Source organism: Phalacrocorax carbo, chromosome 22 (assembly GCF_963921805.1).
Source record: "Phalacrocorax carbo chromosome 22, bPhaCar2.1, whole genome shotgun sequence".
NCBI classification, from domain to species: domain Eukaryota; kingdom Metazoa; phylum Chordata; class Aves; order Suliformes; family Phalacrocoracidae; genus Phalacrocorax; species Phalacrocorax carbo.
Window position 1 is genome coordinate 2,490,040 of NC_087534.1, and position 21,450 is coordinate 2,511,489.

General features: G+C 48.4%; 1 protein-coding gene across 1 annotated transcript; it reads left to right on the forward strand.

The window, feature by feature from the left end:
• Positions 1–1,662: 1,662 nt before the first annotated feature.
• On the forward strand, positions 1,663–20,784 carry SMAP2 (small ArfGAP2). The gene is made up of 10 exons (XM_064471118.1): positions 1,663–1,848; positions 15,096–15,229; positions 15,812–15,897; positions 16,711–16,789; positions 17,148–17,234; positions 17,687–17,768; positions 18,284–18,384; positions 18,499–18,664; positions 18,919–19,241; positions 19,650–20,784. Exons 1-10 carry the CDS (start codon positions 1,746–1,748, stop codon positions 19,773–19,775), a joined length of 1,287 nt encoding a protein of 428 aa, XP_064327188.1. The 5' UTR covers positions 1,663–1,745; the 3' UTR covers positions 19,776–20,784.
• Positions 20,785–21,450: the final 666 nt, after the last annotated feature.

The following is a 21,450-nucleotide window of genomic DNA, read 5'->3' on the forward strand; positions in this document are numbered from 1 at the left end:
CCCCCCACCCAGCTCCTGCCTTTGCTGGCAGCCGTCCCCCTAACTCGCCGCCCCCCAGCCCCGGCACAGCGCAGCGCTCCCAGGGAATGCAGGGATGATTCATCTTGGCGATTTCTTCCTCCTCCTCCTCCTCACGGAGGGCTCAAAGGCTCCACGATGAGCCACTGCAGACTGATTCACCAGTACTGGGGGGGCTCGGTGGCTTCTGCCTGCACCCAGAACAGGTCAGGGCTGGTGGGACAGCATCCTTGCTAGCGGGCATGGGGCCATCCCAGCCCCAGACGAGTCGGGACTGGTGATGCACCGCCGTTATCTCCTCTCTGGTTCCTTCTCCCCACATCCCAGCCTGGCATGGGGAAGGCTCCTGCCCTCCCCACTCCCCCGATAGGCAGCGAGAGCGGCTCCGAGCCGCAGTGGTGGCGGGGAAGCCCTTCCACTAAAACCTGGTGTTTTGAGACAAAAAATCTTTTTGGCTCTAGGCTGAAAGCACCTTGTTTTCAGAGCATCTAAATCAGGATCCTCACCATTCATGCAGCTGCTGGGATAATTCTGTTGGTGCCCAAGGCAGATGTGCCCCAGCTCCACCACCGAGCCCAGTGCCTTTCTGGGACATGAGTGTCGCTTTTGGAAGCCTTATGTAATTTCAAGTGTCTTTCAGATTACTACATAGTGACTTTTTTTTTTTTCTCCTTTGATGCTATTGCTCATTTGATTGCAGCTTTTCATGTACCGCTGTTTCTCACATTCTCCCCCCAGCACCTCGGCACGGCAATACCGGGGTTTGGTTTATGATCTCCATCTCGTTTAAAAGACTCAATATTTTGCTCCCCCCATTAATTTTACCATGGGATCCAAGCAGAACATTTGCCTTTGACCAGTGGTGCCCGCGAGTACCTGGGGTTAAGTGTCGCAGGGTCTGCCCCACTGCCCTTGGGGTCCCCCTCACTTCTGCAGAGGAGCTGCAGGAGGATCAGGCCCGCAGTGCCCTGGCACCGGGCGCAGCTGTGTCCCAGACTGCCACGACAGTGTGAGAAATGGGGTTAGGAGGAGCCAGGCCCTGCATGGCCATGGCCCCACAGCTCCAGGACAGCCATGGGGCGGCCCAGAGCCATGGGTGCCTCTGTGGGGCAAAGCCTGGCCTGGGCAGTGATGGAGGCGCTGAGCAGGGACCTCCTCCTCCTTCTCTGCCTCCTCCAGGGAGCACCCCTCTGCTCAGCCACCCAACCCCTCCACCAGCCCCTTGCACCCACAGCCCCCCCTCCATCCCACAGCCAGCCCCCCCAAGCCCCCAGCCAGCACCCCTGTAATCCCCAGCATCTCCAGACCCTCCAGCCCCCCAAGCCCCAAACCAGGCCCCCAGCCAGCACCTCCAGAACCCCCAGACCCCCAATCCCCCAGCCAGCACCCCAGCACCCCCCCAGCCCCGCCCCGCCCCCTCCCAGCCCCCCCGGTGCGATCCCACGCCCCCAGCTCAACCCGTCACGTGACCCTGCCCATTCATGCCTCCCCCGCCACCGCCCCGCCTCCTCCGATTGGCTCCCGCGGGCGCTGCCGCGCGGCAGCGAATCAGCGTCGAGGGGGAGCGGCGGGGAGGGGAGGAGGGGGGAAGGAAAGGCGTTAAATCGCCGCCGCCTATTGGCTCCTCCCCCTGTCCGCCCCGCCCATTCCGCCGGCCGGAAGCAGGAAGCGGCTGGTGCCTGGGACGGCGGCGCCGTGACCCGCGGGCGGGCTGCGCCGGCCGCGCCATGACGGGCAAGTCGGTCCGCGACGTGGACCGGTACCAGGCGGTGCTGGCCAGCCTGCTGGTGGAGGAGGAGAACAAGTACTGCGCCGACTGCCAAGCCAAAGGTACCGGCGGCCTCCCCGCGAGCCGCGCCGGCTGAGGGGGCGGCGGGGGCCGGTGGGCCCGGGTCGGCGCGGTTGTCACCCCCCTCCCCGGTGCCGGCGTGTGGCGGGGCGCTGCCCCCTCACCACCTCCCGCTGCACATACCCACCCTCCCGTCCCGGCGGTGGGCTCTCGGGATCCTCCGGTGCGCCCTGTCCCCGGGGGCCGCTGCAGCGGTGGGAGGGGGGTCGGCTCCCCTGGGAGCACCGGCCCGGCTGGGCCTTGGGGGGGGAGACGGCTCCGTCCTCCAGCCTCCCCGGCCGGGCCTCGGCCGGTTCGGGGGCTCCCAACACGGTGGGTGGTTTCCCCTTTGGCTGAGCAGACACTTAGTGTTTGGGGGGGGAGAAGCCCCAGATTCGGCTTGAGCGCGGTTTAACTCCCCGGCCGTCGCAGCAGCCGCGTTGCAGCAGGCGGTGCCGGCAGGGCTGCTGTGGGGAACCCGCTCCCGCAGCCCTCCGGCGCCCGGCAGCCGCAAGGGAGTCGAGCGGGAGAGTGCCCGAGCTCGGCTTATGGAAACTCCTGGGCTCGGGCTGCGCTGGGGCTTGATCTCAAATGTCAGCCTGAAAACGCGTAATCGCGTGTGGGGACGGCTCTTCTGGAGAAGCCTGGTGTTAAGAGGAACCGGGAAAGCTGGCGTTGCGTAATTTCGGGGGGCGATCCGGCCGAGGAGTAGCATCCTGTAAATCAGAGCTGTAACGCGAGCGGCGGTCGTGCTTAGAGGATCAGGTAGGGGCAGCGTTTGAAGGTGCGGTGTGTAGGGAGAAGAGGGAATTGTAACCTAGCCCTGGGCCCAAGTACCACCGAAGGAATTTCATATTTCATCCTCTGTTTCCTTTCCACCTACTGCTGATCTCAAGGTATTGTTGTGATCCTTACTTTGCTTATAAAGGAGTGGAGAGGAAGTGAGATGTAAATGTCTGAAATCTAGAAGGCAAAACAAATGAATAAAACAACTGTTACTTGTTCCATGGTGCTGCAGATGCCCTTCTGCAGCTTGCTACTGTGAAATGCTTTGCTTTCCTGCAGCAAAAGGGTTAAGGTTATGCCATGCCTACCTAAAATCCTGTTTTAGTGAGCTGTTATAATGATCTGGAGGTCCGAACTTGAGGCTTGTTTCCCAACAGCTGCAATACATGAACTTGGAGCAGGGGCTGTCTTTCTATGCCCATCTGTGAGTGGGAGACTTAGTCACCTCAGTCTGACCTCTAAAAACCGCGGAGAGCAGTGCTGAACAACACTAGCAATGGTGCTATTAAGGTTTGTTTTCAGCCCTGCTCCAAAAGAAATCCAAAACACAGTAACCTCATCATAACAACCTGTCTTATCTCGGAGGTGGCCTATTTTGAGGTGTTTTGGCTTTGGCTGACCATGTAGGTTGAACATGGTGTTGTTGGCAGAGAGGAGAATGTTCCTCTCGCTTGCAAATCGCTTATCTCTTGGCTCCTAATGCCAGAGCCACGGGCAAAAATAGCTGGCTTGTCTTTTGAGGCATGAGACAGTAATCTACATGCTATAGAAACAAATACTCAATCTACATGCTATAGAAACAAATACTCATCACAGTTCCAGGTTATTTGCTTTGATGTGATTATAAAGCTTCTCCTGTTCATCGTACATCCTGGAAATGCAGTATTCCGGTTAATTATGTGTAAAAGTCAAAGGGTACGGTTCAGCATTGCCACTAAAGCTGGAAGCTGCTCGTGTCTTGGGAAGATGGGTTGGATCTGTCCTGAGGAGTAGCTTCTGTTGGACTGAGTCATCTGGTAAAATAATTGTCCACTGCACTAATGAGATTCACGGAGGTGTGAGATCTCATTTTTGAGGGCAGCAGACGGAGTCTGTGGCCACAGGGGGTGTATATGCCGTAAGCTCTCCAGCCAGGTATCTGGCTGGCAGCTGGTGCCGGTCAAAGCTTCATATTGGGCCGCATTTTGGTTGCTGTGGCTTGATGTGAGGTTTTCTCACAGTGAGGCACTGGTGCTGGCTTGCAAGGAAGGCCTGGTGTTAGTTCTTAGAGCTGCTGGAAGTAACTACAACATTCTTCCCTGCCTATGGAAATGAGCACCAGGTATACTTGTGCAGAGTAAAAAGCACATTTTATTTGATATATGGCTTCTTAATAACTAAAACTCTGTGTGAGTCTGCACTAATGAGAGGCCACGTGGTGTTTGCTGGCTCCAGATGGCTTCCCTCAACATTTCCAGTGCTACCTCGAAGAATAGCTGCTCCTCTGTACAGCTGATTGTTGCTCGATTTTTACCTGATTGCAAGTCTGGTTACGCTAGTTTTGAGGTACATGAAGAATGTACTTGTGTTCAGTTTTGAGAACTGTAGTTTGCCAAGGTCACGGCTGAAATCTGGCCACCAACCGCAGGCTGGTGGTGGTAGGTGGTGTTTCTTACACTAGCTCCCTCCTTTGTCAGCTCACATTCAACACCATAAGGATTTTTACATGAGTTTCAACAAAACTGAAGGCAGAGTAAGAACCTGGCAGCTTATACAGCACCTATCGAGACACTTCTACAATAAAACACTGGCTTTTGACTATCTGTTTTTATGCTGAAGTTCCTGAATTTTGTAGTGGCTTGCCGCTCGATCCGAGTGTTTCAAAGCTAGCATGACACACAGGCAGCGACTGTTCAGATGCCACCCACACTTCCATTATGCCTGTTCCCAAAGACCTAGCTACTTGCTGGGTTTCAGTACTGTATTTTTTCCACTTCTATATACAGAACTAAATGAGATTGGAGTACCTGTTAGTGTGAGCTGCGGTGCTAGTATGTACCCACTTGATTTCATGCTCTACAGAAATTCTCAGTGTTAGGGTAAAAGTCTAGTTTTCAGGAACATCGGCTCTCTGATGCTGGCCACTGCTTGGGACCAGTGTAGCAGACATGTTGGTGAACAGTTGGGTATCTTCCATGTCGTCTGCCCTCATCGAAGCGATTGCTTAGAGAGAAGGTCGTCGTCTGTGTTCTTGTTTTTACTTGCTTTCCATCAGGCGGTGCATACAAGTGATTCCTAGTCCAACTTGCATCCCTAAGTGTGATAAGGAGGGAAAACTAGTTTCTCCAGTATACTCTTCTCCCTCATGTTTGGGGTTCCAGTAGCTTCCGTGGAGCACGCCACTCTTCCCAAGGTGTTTCTTCTGACGAGCTGTTGGAGACAGTGATGGCTTCATGTGCTTTCTCTGCATAACTTTTCTGTAAGAGCTATGCAGATGAGTCTGAAGGGAGAACTGCAGAAGTGTGAGCCCGATGGCTTCCCTAGACAGCTATTAATGTCCTGGGTCTAAGATGTTGTAGGGGAAAGAAGGACAAGGAAACTGGGAAAGAAACCTCGGGGTGGTTTTTGCTTCTGCAACAATAAACACGAGTGGTTAGAGGCTCTTGTTTTGAAGGAAGGTGGGGCGAGATCTCTCGCCTGCTTCTTCCTCTTTGCATTGCAACCTTTCTGTTCGAAGTAACTGTGGGTAAACAGGGTGATCTGATGAAAAGCAGGTGGATAGGGAGTAAGTAGTACATCCTGTGCCGAGGCAGTGTCTGGCTGGACTGCTTTCTGGCAGTGGAGCTTAGGCATGGAACTTTTGTATATATGAGAGGGGGTCTTCATTACCTGATCAAAACAGGGCTCGGGAGCTCAGTGGCAGCCTTTCAGGACATGATCTAGCCATGTTAGGCACAAACAGAACAGCAGATTTCCCCTTGCAAGTGCTGTCAAAGGTTTCTTGTCTCGGTGGCTTCCCCATGCAGCTCTGAATGCTATCATAATACTAATATTAATGACCAAAAGCAATTATCCAGCGTGGAGTCCTGCAGTGATGCAGCCCTCCCCTCGGGGCTGCCCGGCATGGCTAAGGTGATAGAGTGGCTGTCTTCACTAAAAGCTGGAGCGATGAATTATCATAATCCTTGTTTTGAAAGCCTTTGCTGTACAAATCACTTGAACAAAACAACTTAAAAGAGAAACTGTTGATGAATGAGAGTGGGATCTCTTCTACCAGTGCATTTCTCGTGGCAAAGGGCCTTCTGAGGGCAGTTGTGTTGCTGTTGTGGTTTCGTGTGTGTGTAAGATAGTGTGGCTGTCAGGCTGTCTGACTTAGCGAGCATCTGTCAGAAGATACGCTGCTGAACACCAGAGTGAGTCTGGAGGCTGAAGTTGCAACATAGATGGAGGGACATGGTGTAATCTGTGCAAGTTAGACTTGACCTAAAAGTGTTCAGATGTCTTCAGTAAATGGAAAAATGTCTTGTGTTGAGTAACACTTATGTTCTCTGTATTTCTGACGCTAAAGCTCTGTGCTGAATTGTGTAACATACAGCTAATCCTGTTTGATTCTCTCCTTTTCCCAAACTCTTCCCTTCTGCTCCTCCAGTCCTATCTATTCAACAGGCTCCTTGGATCCGGTTTCGCTGACGTCAGAACGGCAGGTTCCCCCCCAGGGAGCACCAGTGAGGACTGCTGTATCTGTCCATCAGTTAAGGTTGCCCTGTGCTCCTCCTGGTTTGTCTGACTCTTCCCTTCGTCCCTTGTGTCTTGTGAGCACTGTGGGTTCCATGCCAAAATCAACCCCTTCTTTTAACTTTAGTGGTTAGATGGGAAACTATTTGTTGCCAAACACAACACAAACCCAGATCTAAGTCTTCAAGCAGTCTTTTCTGAAAGAGGGGTAGAACTTTGGAAATACCAGTTAAGAGGTGGTTAAATATTGGATGGGAAGGAGGAAGAGCAGGATAAAAAGCCTGGAGCTAGAGTAGGTGCAGCTAAGGAAGGATGACTTCCAGTGGAATGGGGGAGCTAGCTTATTACAGTTGGTTTAGTCCAGCCAAACTGTATTAATATAAAACATGTTGCTAATATTCAACAAAAATCTGTTGTGACTCAACTCCTCCACCAGCAGACTATTGAATCGCAGCTGAATTTCCTTTTCAGTAGAAGCAATATGAAGAGTAACTCTTTAAATAACTGCCTAGAACAACTGCATGTGAAGAAATGATCGTTATGGGAAAACTGAGCAGTGGGTAGTGATGCATACTGTTTGCCTGCATGGGCTTCAAAAACCAAAGCGGTAAGACTAAAGCTTCTCAGCTTGCCATAGAAAAATCTTGTATTAGCAGAAAGCTCAGTCTTATGTAATGGAAGCTTGCCAGAGGGGATGCATACATGCTTGTATACTCATTTTAATTCTTAGCTGCAGTCATGATATTCTGCAGTTATCTGAATGAGCACCATGTTTTCTCTTCTGCTTTTGAACTGTTCTGCTCTTCTTGGGTCAGGTCTGAAAGGAATGGTCTTGTGCATGCAGCAGTATTAATTTCAAGTGAGTGCAAATGTTCAGAAATAAACTTTGTCTGTGAGACTGGCTTTATCCCTTAGTGATCTTCATCTGAGAAGTCTGTGCTGCAGTGGTGTCAGACTCTGGGAGGGAGCACTGCTCTGTCTAGCTGTGAGCCTGACCCTATGTTCACCTGCTTGAAGTTACAACTTCCCATTCAAGCCACAAAGCGAGGAAAAAAGCATCAGCTTTTCCAGTGGGGACTTATCCTGGAATTGGTTTGTGCTTAGAGTTGTAGGAAGATACCCTTTAAGAAAAGATATGCAGAGCTCTGAGTCACGTACAGGGATGCATGTGTCTATATCTGCCAGAAATAGATAACAAAGATAATCCTCCAAGCAGGAGGCAAACCATGTCAGCTGTAATACCGTTGTTCTTCTGTACCAGCTATATGGACCCACCTGTAGAATGGAGAGCCCGTGTGGTGAGTGGCCGTATGGCAGGCGGCGTGAATTAGGGGCCCAACAATGGCACCTGATTCTCGGAGCAGAGCTGCAACTTTCTGAAAGTTTGTTCCTATAGTAACTGCCAGATGAATTACATAAGGTGTCAAGCATGCTCAGGAACCTGTGTGCCAGCCTCTGCAATTTAAAGGTAATTCATCTTTCAAAATGCAAGTAGGTTATCAAAACCAACTAGAGAGTCGAGAATAGCTTTGGTCTCCTTCAGGTTGATCCAGAACAGTGATTACTTCATGTGTCCCAGGAAATCTAGGACAGAGAAAGTTTGAGCTTTTAAGAGAAACTGTCTTAGAGCAAAGCTTCCTCTGACTGTGAAGCTGGATTTACCTCTGCTACGATCGGACCTTCAGTGCCTTGTTAAACTGCTTACCTCTATTTTTGGCAAAACTTGCCATTCCTTATTGGCCAGGTTATGCCCTTTCCTTGCGAATGTCACGTAGTTCTTGGTAACTTTGTGAAAAGTAGTTCATGCTGAACTCTAGGTACTGAAGAGATTCTCAATCAAGCAAAAAGCAGCCCAAGAACAGAGGCTCCTTCCTCTCTTAGGAGCAGTTCTAAGGTGTTAGGAACTTCTACATATCTCCAAAACTCAATGAGACTGGAAGAGAGGGTCTAAACGTTTTCAAAATGCAGTGAAGAGTTAAAGCTGCGCGAGCAGATGCCTCGTAAGGGATTTGATGGTGGAGAAGTTCTAAGTTTAGTTTTGATGGTGTAAAATAGTAGTGATAGTGTGAGTTTCCATCCTGCTGCTCTGGTTATATCTGCATTTGGGCACAGGGGTGGGTTTACTTATTACCTAGGTTTGGGGTTTTTTCCATTTTATGGAAATTCAGGCTTTGAAATCTGCATTTCTAGGACTGATTTGTGTGTAGTTTTGGCTAAAACCTAGTGATTGGACATCTGTTATCTAGTCTCTGGAACACCATGAAATCCTGATCTCTGATCTTGACCATGTATTTGTTGGGACTCTTACTATGCTGACTTCCACAGGAAATATGTGGATCACGGAACGTGGCTGATTTTTATATTTTTTAAGGGTTGTGGTTATCAGTACTGGTAATGTTAACTGGTCCTCTTGCATAGATTCTTATTATAGCATCTGCTGGAAATTATCACTTTCACAGTTTATTTACTGAAGTAATAAACATCACTTGCTTAAACAGCAGGAAGGGCCCACCCTGCTGTTCACAGCATCTATTTTAATTTCCTCTACCTCGCTCCATCTGCGTCTGTACCATCACAGCACTTCTTCAAAGAACAAGATGCTAACAACGATAAGATGTGGATTGAAGGCTGCTTCTGCAAGCTTTCAGCTACTCAAAGTTAGATCAAATGCAGCAGCGTAGCTGCCTTCAAGGTCACCAGGCACTCAGATGTTACGTGTTTCTGGTAAACTGTAGGAGATTCAAAGCCCGTTCCTGAGGAGACGGAGCGAGCACCGATCAGCTTGGTCTGTAGCAACCTGTAGCAAACATCATGGTTTGGGGAGGGAGAGAGTATACTGATTGCTGCTAATACAGCCAAGAAGATTTGAAGGCAAAGCTCCAATCTGTTGTTGGAAGAAATCTTCTCAACCCCCATAGATGCCTCTGGCTCTTCCTTTTCCCGCAAAGAGTGGTTAAAGCCTATAATTACTGCAGCAATCTTCTGGGGGGAAAAAAAGGTGAAGAAAAGTCCTGAAACCAGCCCTTTCCTCTTTCAAAGGATGGCATAAAGTTGAGTTTTTTAACCACTAAACTACTTAACTAGGCATATATGCTTATGAAACTCCCTGGCTCCAGGGCTTTCTGGCCTTAGCATCCCTGTTTCACAGGATCCCAATGGCTTCCTGAAAACTACACAAATAGCTTAGGCTGGGACTAAATCTGAGCGTACATGTTAGTGCTTCACAAATGAGTCCTGTACCAGAATGCATGCTCGGGCCAGTAGGTAACTAGCCTGCGTTAATAACTAAATAGCATAATTTAGAGGTCTTGAAGTTGTGTTTAACTGTACTTCTTACTCACTGGGAGAGTTTACCTTGTTTCCCCACACTAACTTGAACACTTGACTGTAAAACAGACATCCACAGGAAAGAGCAGAGGAAGTTGTTTTGTAAGACAGCCTTTGTCATAGCTTTTCTATGAGTGGAATGAATTTCAGTAAGTCATTAGGCAATCTCTTTCCAGAATAAGGAAACCACAAGTCAGAGGAAGCTCTTGGATACTTGGCTATTTCCTCATTTGGCTCTGCAAAAAGTAGGGCTTCTCAACTTTGGCTTGATGAGAAATTTCCAAGTACTGGTGAAGGCTCGTACGAGAGGACGTGACTGTCATCTCGGAGGGATTGTCCCGCTCCAAGGAGAGTTTCCCACATCCATCTCCCCTGTGAGCGCTAAGAGGGGACGGTTGTACGATGCCGTAGCCCAGCACGTGTAGCGGTGTTAGCTGGGACCAGTGGGCTGAGCAGGCACATCTCCCTCTTACAGCTGGGCTTTTGCTGGAGTGCTTGCAGGCAGGGAGCCTGCGAGTCAAACAGTTGTTTGCACTAAGAATATTTCATTAGGCTTTGAATAGCGATGCTCTCTCCTTCCTGCCTATGAAAGCATCTATTTTTTCCTGACCCCCCTCTCGAAAGAGCAGTGGCTTTGCAGCCAACTTCTGTTTTATTTTTAAATGCCTTCTGGAGGGTTATTACCAAAGAAACTTGCATGAGTAGCTTGAGCCAAAATGTAATGCCTGAATACAGGGTGAGGAGTGAACCCCCTTGGGATTCCTTGATTAAAAACACTCAAGGGTGTGAACTTTCAGCGAGTGACTAAGACATGGTGTGAAGTGGGCTAGCCTGGTTGTGCTGGGGTTTTAAAGGGAATCAGGAGCCTTTTCACTAAGGGCAGATCATTCCAACAGTCCTTGTAGGCATTAATGATTCCAGCTTAGATGCTAACTTAAGCTGGTATGACCAGCTTGGTATGCGGTGTTTATTTTGACAGGCTGGGATGTAAAACAGGCTGTGAAACTGTCTCATGGAAGCAGTGACTGGGCAGCTGAGTTTCTCGCACATAGCTTTCTAGTCTCTGCTGGATGGTGGTACGTCCTTGCTTAGGAATACACTCGAGTATTCAGTTCAACTTTCTAAAATGAAAACTGACTGAGCAGTAGATGCTTTTAAGCTTGTGATCTTCCTGTGACCACTTCCAGGCTAGGAATAAATCCCAAGGTGGTCTGAGCTAGCCTTAGTATTGTGCCAGAACTGAGTGTATAGCTGGGCTCCTAAATCTGTTTTGATTAGCATCCCATTCTTACTCAAACCCGCCATTTTCTTTACTCCCTTGTGCACCTGCAAATGGTTGCTGTTCTCCAGAGGGGATTTGTACATATATGAGGTGATGAACAGGGGTGTGAGATGCTTAATCAGAACAGAACAAGCTATCCCCACTCCAGTTGGTGCCAAGTAACTTGCTCACTGTGGATGTTAAAATTAGCCATAATACCGAAACAAAAGTGACTGCAGCATCAGGCTTGCATGTCTGATACTGGTCGTCATTGCAGCAAACTCCCAATTTTGCATATGGGAAGTGAGTTTTCATTTAGGCCTTAAGCTCTGAAGCTGGTGGCTACGAGGATGCCAGCCTCAAGGGAGCTATTTTTGACATTAGCAAGAGTATTCATACGAGGACCTATTTTTTAAATGTTTCTTTCTAGTGGTTTAATAAGCTAAATGTTTGCCTTGTCCTAAAACCTTTTGCATATAAGTTTGCATGAGTCACTGAACCCAGAGGGTAAAGTGCTGCCTGTGGCATGCCTTGCCCTCGTGCGAGCAATTAGCGGCGAGTGTCGGGGTGTGCACAAAGGCTGCAAGGGAAGATAGGGCTCCACGGCAGCTCCTGCAACGCTGATAAACGCTGCTAGGTGTTTTATCTAAAGCAACTTACCAATATAAAAACATTTTTCTCTGAAAAAATTATACCCTGAACTTCTACTAAGGTGTTTTGCCTCTTCTGTTAGTGCTCGGTCGCTGTAGCTTCTGCACAGTCTTCAGCTCGGTTTAGTTTTGGGGAAGTTAAACTCTGCAATGTGTGACCGAGCTCGCATCTGTAAATACCACCTGGGGCTTTCTACAAGGCAGTTACCTTGAAAATGGCATGTACAGCTGGGGGGAAATACTGTACAAAGTTTTTCCCAGCAAGACCTTTACTGGGCGCTTATTCGTGTGATATCTAGTGCGAGTGCCTTCGTCGTGACCTCAGAAGAGGGAAGTGGGAAGCTTGTTTGCATCAAACCCCATCCCCCATTCCCCACAAAACTAAGAAATGAAATAGCAAAAATGTTATTTTAGCTTGATGTTTGGGGACATTAGATATGAGCAAAGCTGAAGGTCTAGTAAGAGTGTGTTCGGGCTGGTGCATCAGCCCCAACCCACCCTGGACACCTGGGCTTTGGCCCACTGCTTCCTTGGTGGCAGCCTGGTTAGGATGGGCTCTCTTGCTTAGGATACCCGTGCTTTCAGCAAAAGAAACCCTGTAACGTTCCTCGCTGCCCAAGGCACCAAACGATCATTTAAATGAGCATGAAGTTATCTGGAGTTTGATTCGGCTGGACAAATTTCATTTGCCCCACACTGCTGCCGACAGGTTGCTGTTCTGCTCGGCGCTGATTATTCGAGCAGCAGCTCTTTTCCCTGTTGTATTGCGCCTTGCTGTGTCAGCCCTTCACTGCTGTCGAGGCAAGCGGTTCTCTGTGCAGCTGGTTATCTTAAAGTAGCTTTTCATGCTCAAGGGGTGTAGCCATATCTTGTTCCTCTTTCTTTATCATAGTGTTGATAGAATACAGGGCTGTGTAACTAGACTGAAGAAATTACTAGTTATATCCAAAAGCATGGGGTTCCAGAGTTCGATCTAGATCTAGAGTTCAAATTCATGTGCCTCGTGGAACTAGCTACAGACTTCAGGCAGCGTTTTGGGGAACCATCAAAATATCCTGCTGTGTGTCTCTAGAGTCACCACCGTGCCCGAGAGCAGAGTGCTGAACTTCTGGGATCACCATCTTCCTCCTGGCTTGGGACAAAAATGACCCCACACCCCCAGACTTCTGGCATTTTGTCTGTAGACCTGAAGCCACATGGCATGTATTGGCACTGCGAGTACACCCAAACCCTGGCTGGAATAAGCATCAGTGAAGAGAGCTACCCTTGGCTGTATAATGTGTCTATCACCAAACCAAACGCTAGCTGCTACGAGGAGTTTTGAAAGCCTTTTAAAACATACACTGGCATCAGTCAGTCCTGGGGTCTTCCAGAGCTGGGATCTGGGTGTTGCAGCAACGGTCAGCTGTTGTTCCTCTGCTCAGCCCTCGCTGTTTCAGATCCTGCATCACACGTGAAGTAACCCTAAAGCAGGATGGGTGTAACAGACTGTACCACTGAGTCATTCCTGCATGTGGCATCGCAGGGTAGGAGGTTGCAGTGGCTTGAGCACACGTGACACACCAGAGCTGATTATTACAGCCCAGATGTAGTATCTAGCTGACTGTTAATCCTTTTAGTCCTATCAAGGCTAAATATATCTAGAGTTTAAATCTAACCTTGAATCTCATTCTTAATCCTGCCAGCAGTCTCACGTTATAGCCTTCAGGGTGTATCTGGGAGAGGACTCCCCAAATAAATCAAACAAAGGATCAGAGTTCCTGGCTTCACCTTGGTGTGCAACAGGCGTAACGCTGAACAAGCCTTTTACTCCCATGCTGCACTTTGTGACTGGCATACTTAGGTGCTGGTAGAAGAATGGGCCCCTGCTTTGCATTCAGTCCTAGATTTTGGTAGGTATAATAAAGGAACTGAGGTAGAGGCAAGACTATGCTTCTATTAAGGTCTTCACAAAGAGCTGTTCCTCAGCTGGGAAGTGACTTTGATCAGCTTCATTAAATTAGTATCATTCTCAAGGGCCATTTTTCTAGTGAAAAAGCAGAAAGCAATGGTACTACAGGCCAGAAGACTTAATAAAGACTTATTAAAAATCATAACATGAATTAGCTGGAATAGATACTGGAGGTAAGCTAGAGGCTGCATGCCTTTGCCCTGGAAAGGACCATGAGCCACTGATTGCATTAGCAGCACCAGATCCCTCAGGATACTCTGGGCTTTCCCAGCAAATAGGAATTAAACTGTTAACAGCCATCTAGCGTATCTAGGAGAGTCAAATACAGCGCTGCTTTTTTAGGGCTTTGCAATTACACTTTCCCTCTCTTCCCCCTCCCACCTCAGTCTCATTAGCTTTGAGGCTTGCTATTTTAGCTATGGCAAGGAAAGGCAGAATAACTCTTCATCTGCAATAATGCCTGTAATGCCTGTAAAAAGGGCTGGTGCAGTTTATTGGGTCCCTTACTCAGGATGTGGCTTTGCTGCGGCTGTTTGGCCAGTTACCTGCAGACAGTGATATCCAACCCGTGGTGGAAGCTGGCCACGTTAACTCTGCAGCTGGCTACCAGCTCTAGCCAGGTGACTGAGTTTTAAAACCTGCCTGTCTTGCACTGCGGAGAACTGCTTCTGAAGCTGGCCTTTGGCAGGACTGAGGGTTTCAGAGGCCGGGGTCTGTTGGCCCTGGCTGGGAGGGGGGCTGCAAGTGGTGGGAGTGCCTGTGGACCTCTGCTGTCCCCTGGGTAACGCATGGCCAGGCTTCCTTCAGAGAACTGTTTGCAGTGAGTAAAACTAAGCTTGTTAATCTTTCCCTTGTGGGTTTTTTCTCCCTGGCATGATCTCCCTTCTAGACCTTGGAGCTCTCCTGCCTGTCTGAAAGCCGCATGCAAACCGTGAATCTGATTAGAGCTGTAGAAACTGCGGAGTGAACTGTTAATCCCTCTTCTGCCAGGATCGCAAGCTGGGGTTCTGCCCTGGTGGCCAGAGTGCTGGGCTCTGAGCTGCCTCCCTTACTCAGCTGTATCTTCCTGCGTAAGGCTAACAGAAGAGTTGATGATGCGCTCCATATGCCAAATGCTGAGTATTTTATGCTGCTTTTCCTAGAGCAGTAGTGAATATTCTGGAGCTGATTCTACTGCAATAAGGTTATCCAAGAAAGATTCTGTCCTGCTAAAGCAGGAACACAGACTTCCATCGACATGGCTGTTACTAATTTCCTCTTAAACTGATGTCTTGTAGTGTCTTGGGTGATCTGAATGCCCGTTTTCTTCCCTCCTCCTTTTTTGAGTTGTGTTTGTCTTGTGTAGAGCCCTCAAAATGGAAGGCGGAGGCAATAAAATACAAGCTCTAAGTAAAATAATTAGGAGACAACCTTTAAATATTCTGCTGATGTCTAATGCTAGTTTTTAATCTGGATGAAAATGTAAACGCCTCAGCCCCAGTTCACTTGGTTCAGTTTCTCAGTTGCTCAAGGCAACCGCAGGTTGATGTGATGGAGTGAAATGCTTGTGTCTCTTTGCAGGGCCACGATGGGCATCCTGGAATATTGGTGTTTTCATCTGTATTCGTTGTGCTGGGATCCACAGGAACCTAGGAGTTCATATATCCAGGGTAAAATCTGTCAATCTTGACCAGTGGACACAAGAACAGATACAGGTAATGCGAAACGTGCACGGTGGCGTTCTGCTGGTGGGGCTTGGTAAGCTTGGAATTAAACAAAGTCTGAGTAGGCATGGGGTGTGGAACGTGAGGCAGGAAGAAGATATCAAGCAAGGTTAGACCGGGAGGGAAAATGTCATGATTTCAGGCCTAGCAAACATCAGAGGGTAAAGGCAAACACTGTGAGTTCCTGTAAAACTGCCAGAGGCTGCTGTTGGCTGGAGCTGCTGCCTGCCGCTTCTCCCTGCGGGCTCCAGAAAACAAATCCTGGACTTCCAGAGTGACACGAGGTTGCTAGTGTGAGATTTATCTTGTCTTTGAATAAATATTGTGCTATGGTGCTTAGGATTAGTGAATTGTACAAGGGGGGATCCATAGCAACTGCATCGGGGATTCCCAGCTAGTGGGCTCGCACCAAAAGCTTGAGGAGTGGCTTTCAGGTGCAGAGCACACTTCAGAGGTCTACGTGTGCCTTCTAGTTAACACAGATAGACTCTTGCTTGTAGCCTGGCATGCTGGTATGTGTAAGAGCTTTAATGTCTTGGAATCAAACTGTTCAAGAGTTCTTTTGAATTGCAGTGCATGCAAGAGATGGGAAATGGAAAAGCAAATCGTCTTTATGAAGCCTACCTGCCAGAGAACTTCAGGCGACCTCAGACAGATCAGCATCCTTTCTTCCTTTGCTGCTGAGGAAACATGGAGTCTTTTCATCTTATTGCGTAGTAGCTGCGCTCCTTGCACAGGAGGCTTAACTTCATGTGCCTGGGCATCAGCTGTGAGAATGAGTTCGTAGCTAGGCACCCTCCGAGTGTCGCTTGCTTACAGAACAAAGCAGGAGAGAGCTAAAAGGACCGCTTCCGAGCCGTGAGGGTGGAGAACTGGAACACGAGTGTTACAACCTGAAGCTATTGCATGAGGTGCACGTTAGGGTCTGTGGCAAATAGGGGTGTTGACTTTCAAAAGTGCTGAGTGTTTAAAATTCTCAGTGGAGGCAGATAGAAAGGTTTAACACTTCTGGAAAATTAAGCTGTAACCTTCACCTTATGGGAAGGTTTCTAGATGCCCAGTGCAACAGGGGTATAGTGATGTGAACCTAAAGAAACGCAGGAGCCCTTCTCTGCCATCATTTTTGTCTTAAGCTGGTGGCTTAAGTGGTCTCTGACCACTGCCATTAGCACAAATCACATGTACGCTCCTAAGTGATGGCTGCAGCAAATATACATCAGTGAAGAAAATACACTAGGAATTTAAGCCCTGATTTAATGTACCTTTTAACACTGTCATGCTTGGAATAACCCAAGGGCAAAAATTGAGTAGCTAAAGCAGTTGGATCCAACACTAAATTATTTTAAGAAAGTTACTGCTGGAAAGGCTCTCTAAACAGTCATTAGTTTCAGCCTGTACCTTGTATCCACATGTCAAAATACTACGTAAGTCTTCTATTCTTGAATCATTTGTCTTTAACAAGCTGCTTGCAGAGCTGTGGAGAGCTTCATTCGGGATAAATATGAAAAGAAGAAATACATGGACCGAAGCATTGACATCGCTGCATTTAGGGTGAGTTTCTAATTGCCTCTACAGAAGCTTGAATACGTGTTAAGATATATGTCTTATGAGTAAGCAGTGACTCTATGAAAATAGGCAGTTTAAATGTTTCCTGTATTAGTGACTAATCCCTTCTCCAAGGCTGATTGCATTCCATCATTCTGTAGAAAGAATTTAAATTGGAGGGGACCTTTGAAGGCCATCTTGTCCAGCTCCTCGCTCAAAGCAGGACTAGCTTCAAACATAGGTCTTTAGCTGTATCTTGGGGCTTTTTGGAATAGTAACAGCATCATGTAAAGCTCTGTGTGAACTTTCTCTTGGTACGATGGCATGAGTTCTGACCCTCATGTCAGTGGCTTTCTCCTTACAGAAAGAAAAGGATGACAAATGGAAAAGGAGTAATGAGCCAGTATCGGAAAGAAAACTGGAACCTATCATCTTTGAGAAGGTGAAAATGGTAAGACCAAAAGGCATGGTCATGGATCAATTGCAAAAACTTCCCTCAAGCAGAACAGAGGTGATGCGGCTTGATATGGAAGCATTTTTTCTGGCCTCAGTCATAGCAGAGGGTGCACTGAGTCACACTAATGGTGGTAGCTTGTTTTCTACTGCTCAACCAGATACTAAGCAGAGCAGATTGAAATCCTGCTATTCCCTGCTTAGCTTTCCAGCTTCAGCAGTTACTTTTTTCCTGGTTTAAAGCATGCTTAAATTTGGCAGTGGGTTCCAACATAATGGAACAATCAAACAATGATGTAGTACTCACTCTGAAATTCTGTTCACCTTGGAAGCACTTATGCCCACTGGAAAAAAAAAAGGATTTTAGGGGTTAATCTCTCATTAAAGCCTCTTAAGTACCAGAGTTAAACCAACATTTGAACAAGACTTCTGGTGTTCTTTTTCCCCTAGCCTCAAAAGAAAGAAGAAACGCAGCAGTCTAGAAAAAGTTCTCCTAAATCCACTGAGCCAGTAATGGACTTGCTAGGACTCGGTAAGAGCCGTTCCAGCCTTACGGCACTCGTTACAATGACTATACACCGTCTTTGATCCTGTGCATTTGGTGAGCTTTTACTACTTATTTTTGTCAGGTGAAAGTAGCCGGTAGGAATACTAACGTTTGCATAAGCTGCTCCAGTGCAACCGAAGCACGGCGCTCAGCGCTGCGGCAGAAACAGCTTTCCTTATGTTTTCCTTTACGCCGGTGCAGCGGTTGCGCCTGTAGTGTGACAGGAGCAGCTATGGCAGTCTCTAGACACCGTGTGGCTCCTGGCTGCTCTGAGGTTAATAGGACAGACATGGTGCAGAGCACTGCCTTGGTCCTGAGCCAGTTCCTTCTCGGCACCAGAAGGACAAGCCAAGAGCTGGCAATATGCGTTGGCTAAAGTAGGTTACAGGTCAAGTCCCTGGGTTGAGTGGCATATGTGCAAACTGCTTAACTGGCAAGGAGGCTGCCCCTCAGCCTGAGGCCATCTGTGATGGATCTTCACACAGCTTTGTCTCTCCCAGATGCTCCTGTGACAACCACAGTTACAAACGGCAGGCCTAGCAGCTTAGAGAAGGATCTTGATCTTTTCGCATCGGTAGGATCAAGCTCTGACTCCAGGAAGGTAAGTAGGGAACATCAGCGCTCAACAAAGCCTCGTTAGATGCTCAAATGAGATGATGTGTGTCTTCCCCTAGTGCTGAATGCAGCTGTTGCACTTGTGCTGTCTCTGTCGCAGGTCACTGGCTCCATGCCAACATCTGGAAGTGCTGGTTCTGTTCCCGAAAATCTGAATCTCTTTCCTGAGCCGGGCAGCAAAGGGGAGGAAGTTGGGAAGAAGCAGCTCTCGAAAGACACTATCCTTTCCTTGTACGGCTCTCAAACACCTCAGCTGCCTGCGCAAGGTAACAGATCTCAGAATAGAGCCGTTGAACGGCAGTACACTAATTCAGAGTGGGTGGGCTGTCCTGACAGCTGACAAGCAAAGATGTGGGAATGTAGGTGGTCCTTCTTGAGAGCTGGCGAGTAGCATAATGAGCAGCTCAGTCTGGATGTCGTGGCCAAGTGAGTGTTGTGATAGTCTCTGAAGGTTGGCATTTCAGCCCCTGGCAACGAACGCGGTAGTTCTTCCCTTCATCGCTTCTCTGCCTTTTTCTAGGAGCAATGTTCATGGCCCCAGCTCAGATGGCATATCCTGCAGCAGCCTATACCAGCTTTCCAGGAGTAGCCCCCTCCAGCAGCATGATGGGAGGCATGATGGCCCCATCGGTGGGAATGATGGCCCAGCCTGGAGCTGCAGGGATGGTGACGCCCATGGCCATACCAGCGGGATATGTGGGTAACGTGCAGGCAGCTGTCATTGGTGTCCCCAACGGGATGATGGCTGCACAGCAGGCTGGCTACGTAGCTGGCATGGCAGCAGTTCCCCAGCCCGTCTATGGTGTGCAGCCAGCACAGCAGCTTCAGTGGAACATTGCTCAGGTGAGGTGTGATCTGCTGCCGACCTCAGGGAGGACGGAGGGCAGGGGAGGCACATGCAGTTAAACCTTGCCTGTTAAGTGAAGGCTCCAGTGCTTTGATAGCCTGGCTCCTGGGGTTGGGTGAGGTCTGCTGATACCGCAGGCAAACGGAGGGATCACAAAGGAGTAAGTTGTTCAGAGCTCTCAGTGCTTGGTGGAGAACAAAAATCAGAGCAACAGCACCTAAAATGAGAACTTCCTCAGCTTGCTAGGCAGGCGTATGCCTGAGAAGCCAGTGACTTCTCTCCACCATAACTCTTTCAAAGAACTTGCTTAAGCCTGTAATACACTGGGGAGTCAAAGTTTACCTTTGCTTTGGGCCGACAGTCTCCTTGACATAGCCTTGACTTCTCTCCTCTCCCCTTTGCAGATGACCCAGCAGATGGCTGGGATGAACTTCTATGGAGCTAATGGCATGGTGGGATATGGACAGTCAATGGGTGGAGGAGGTGCCCAGGGAAGCAATCAGTCCCTCAGCACTCAGATGTGGAAATGATCCCTTGCGTTGTGACCGTTTTTGCCTTCTGTTCTGTTCTTCAAAACTGCACCATGAGACATTCAGGGTTTTTCTTTCTGGCTGGCTGCCCAGCCTGAACCTCTTTCCATAACTGAGACCCATCTCTGCCTTTTCACTGTCAGACACGGTGAAACCTCAGTGACCAGAACATGAGCTCCCCTGTATTTAGCACAGTCAATGCACACTTCTGGGGTGGACCCCCTCCTTGCACAAACCTCCACTAATGCTTCTGGGTAGCACTTAATGTCCTGCTGGGTATCTTAGCAGCGGTGTGACTGGGGAACTTGGGAGATCTGTACTTAATACTGCCTGTAATGTCAGGCCTTTTAAGAATCACTTAAACTCTAGTATTAGTCGGGGTTTTGGTTAGCAGAGGGGTGGAAACCTTGTTTGGTGCTGAGGAACTGGATTTTAACCCAAGCCCAGGGGCAAGCAAGCCTTGCTACCTCTTCCCTTGAGTGGAGTTCTCCGGAGCTGAGGCCTTGCTGTGCTTGGCTCGCCAACCCTCATTGGAACCAAAGTCATTTTGAAGACCCCTCTCCCTCCCCCCGTGAGCAAGCAGGATTCTCGCGCAGTGTGGGGGCAAGCTGTTTGGAATGTGAAACTTGCACTTCAGAGTGGCTTTTCTGTCTAATATGTGGTATTGATGTATTTAACTTTTAACAATCTAACTGAGAGTTAACTTATCAAGGGCTGAGAGCCCACTGCAAGTTTTCTTACACTTTTAAAAATTACTATGACATCTTAATTTATACTTTTTTCATATATTTTTTGTTCCTGTGTAATTCCGGTACCCTTTCCTGGCTAGCTTTTGCCATTTTAATCTAGGCATAAAAAGTGGGTGGGTCGGATTTCTTTTTCTCATCTTCAGTAGAACACAACTGCTTAAACTCATCAGCGTGAGCAAGAAGTCAGACTTCTGCAAGACTGCAGTCTTTATCCTGTGTATATGTAAATTCCCAAATAAAATATTGCGGTGAAACCTCAACTGACTTCTCTTGTTTTTAAACAGCGTAACAGATTGTGTCAAACCCTCCCGTCCGTGGTGCGAGTTGTTCACTTCAGGTGTGTGGGGATTTGGAGCATTTCATCCAAGTCAGACTAACTCCATCTGCTTGGTAGCAGGGCTGTGTCCCAAATGTCAGGCGAGAATAGCGCTTGCCTGAAAGCGAAGGACTAGCAGCGTGCAAAGAACCAGGCTCAGCAGAGGCAGAATCAGGTCAGTTGACACTTTTATATACAAGAGAGACTCACAGCTTAGGGGTGTGGGTGAACGCAGCATTCCTGCAGCCACGGCTGCAGGGAGGACGTAAATTATTTAGGACTGCAGCTTTACACTGACATTCAACAAAGCCTGAGCAAGGCCTATTCAAAAGGTAAATCTTAAGCTTTTACAAAAAGTGGTAACAGTGAGAATATGAAAGGCTGGGGGGACTTAGGAGTCACCGAAAGAACAGCTACGAAGGCCAGTTTTCCTTAGGCTTGTGGGTGGCTGTGTGCAGCTGCAGGGGAGAGAGCTCAGCTAATTGTGTGAGCCTCGAGTTGGTGGTACTCTGCTTGCATATTAATTATGGTACTTCTTTCCTCAAGTCAAAACCTGCTCTTTTCAGAAAAAGATGGGTGTTTTCCTATTCCCCTCCTCCCCAGCGTATCA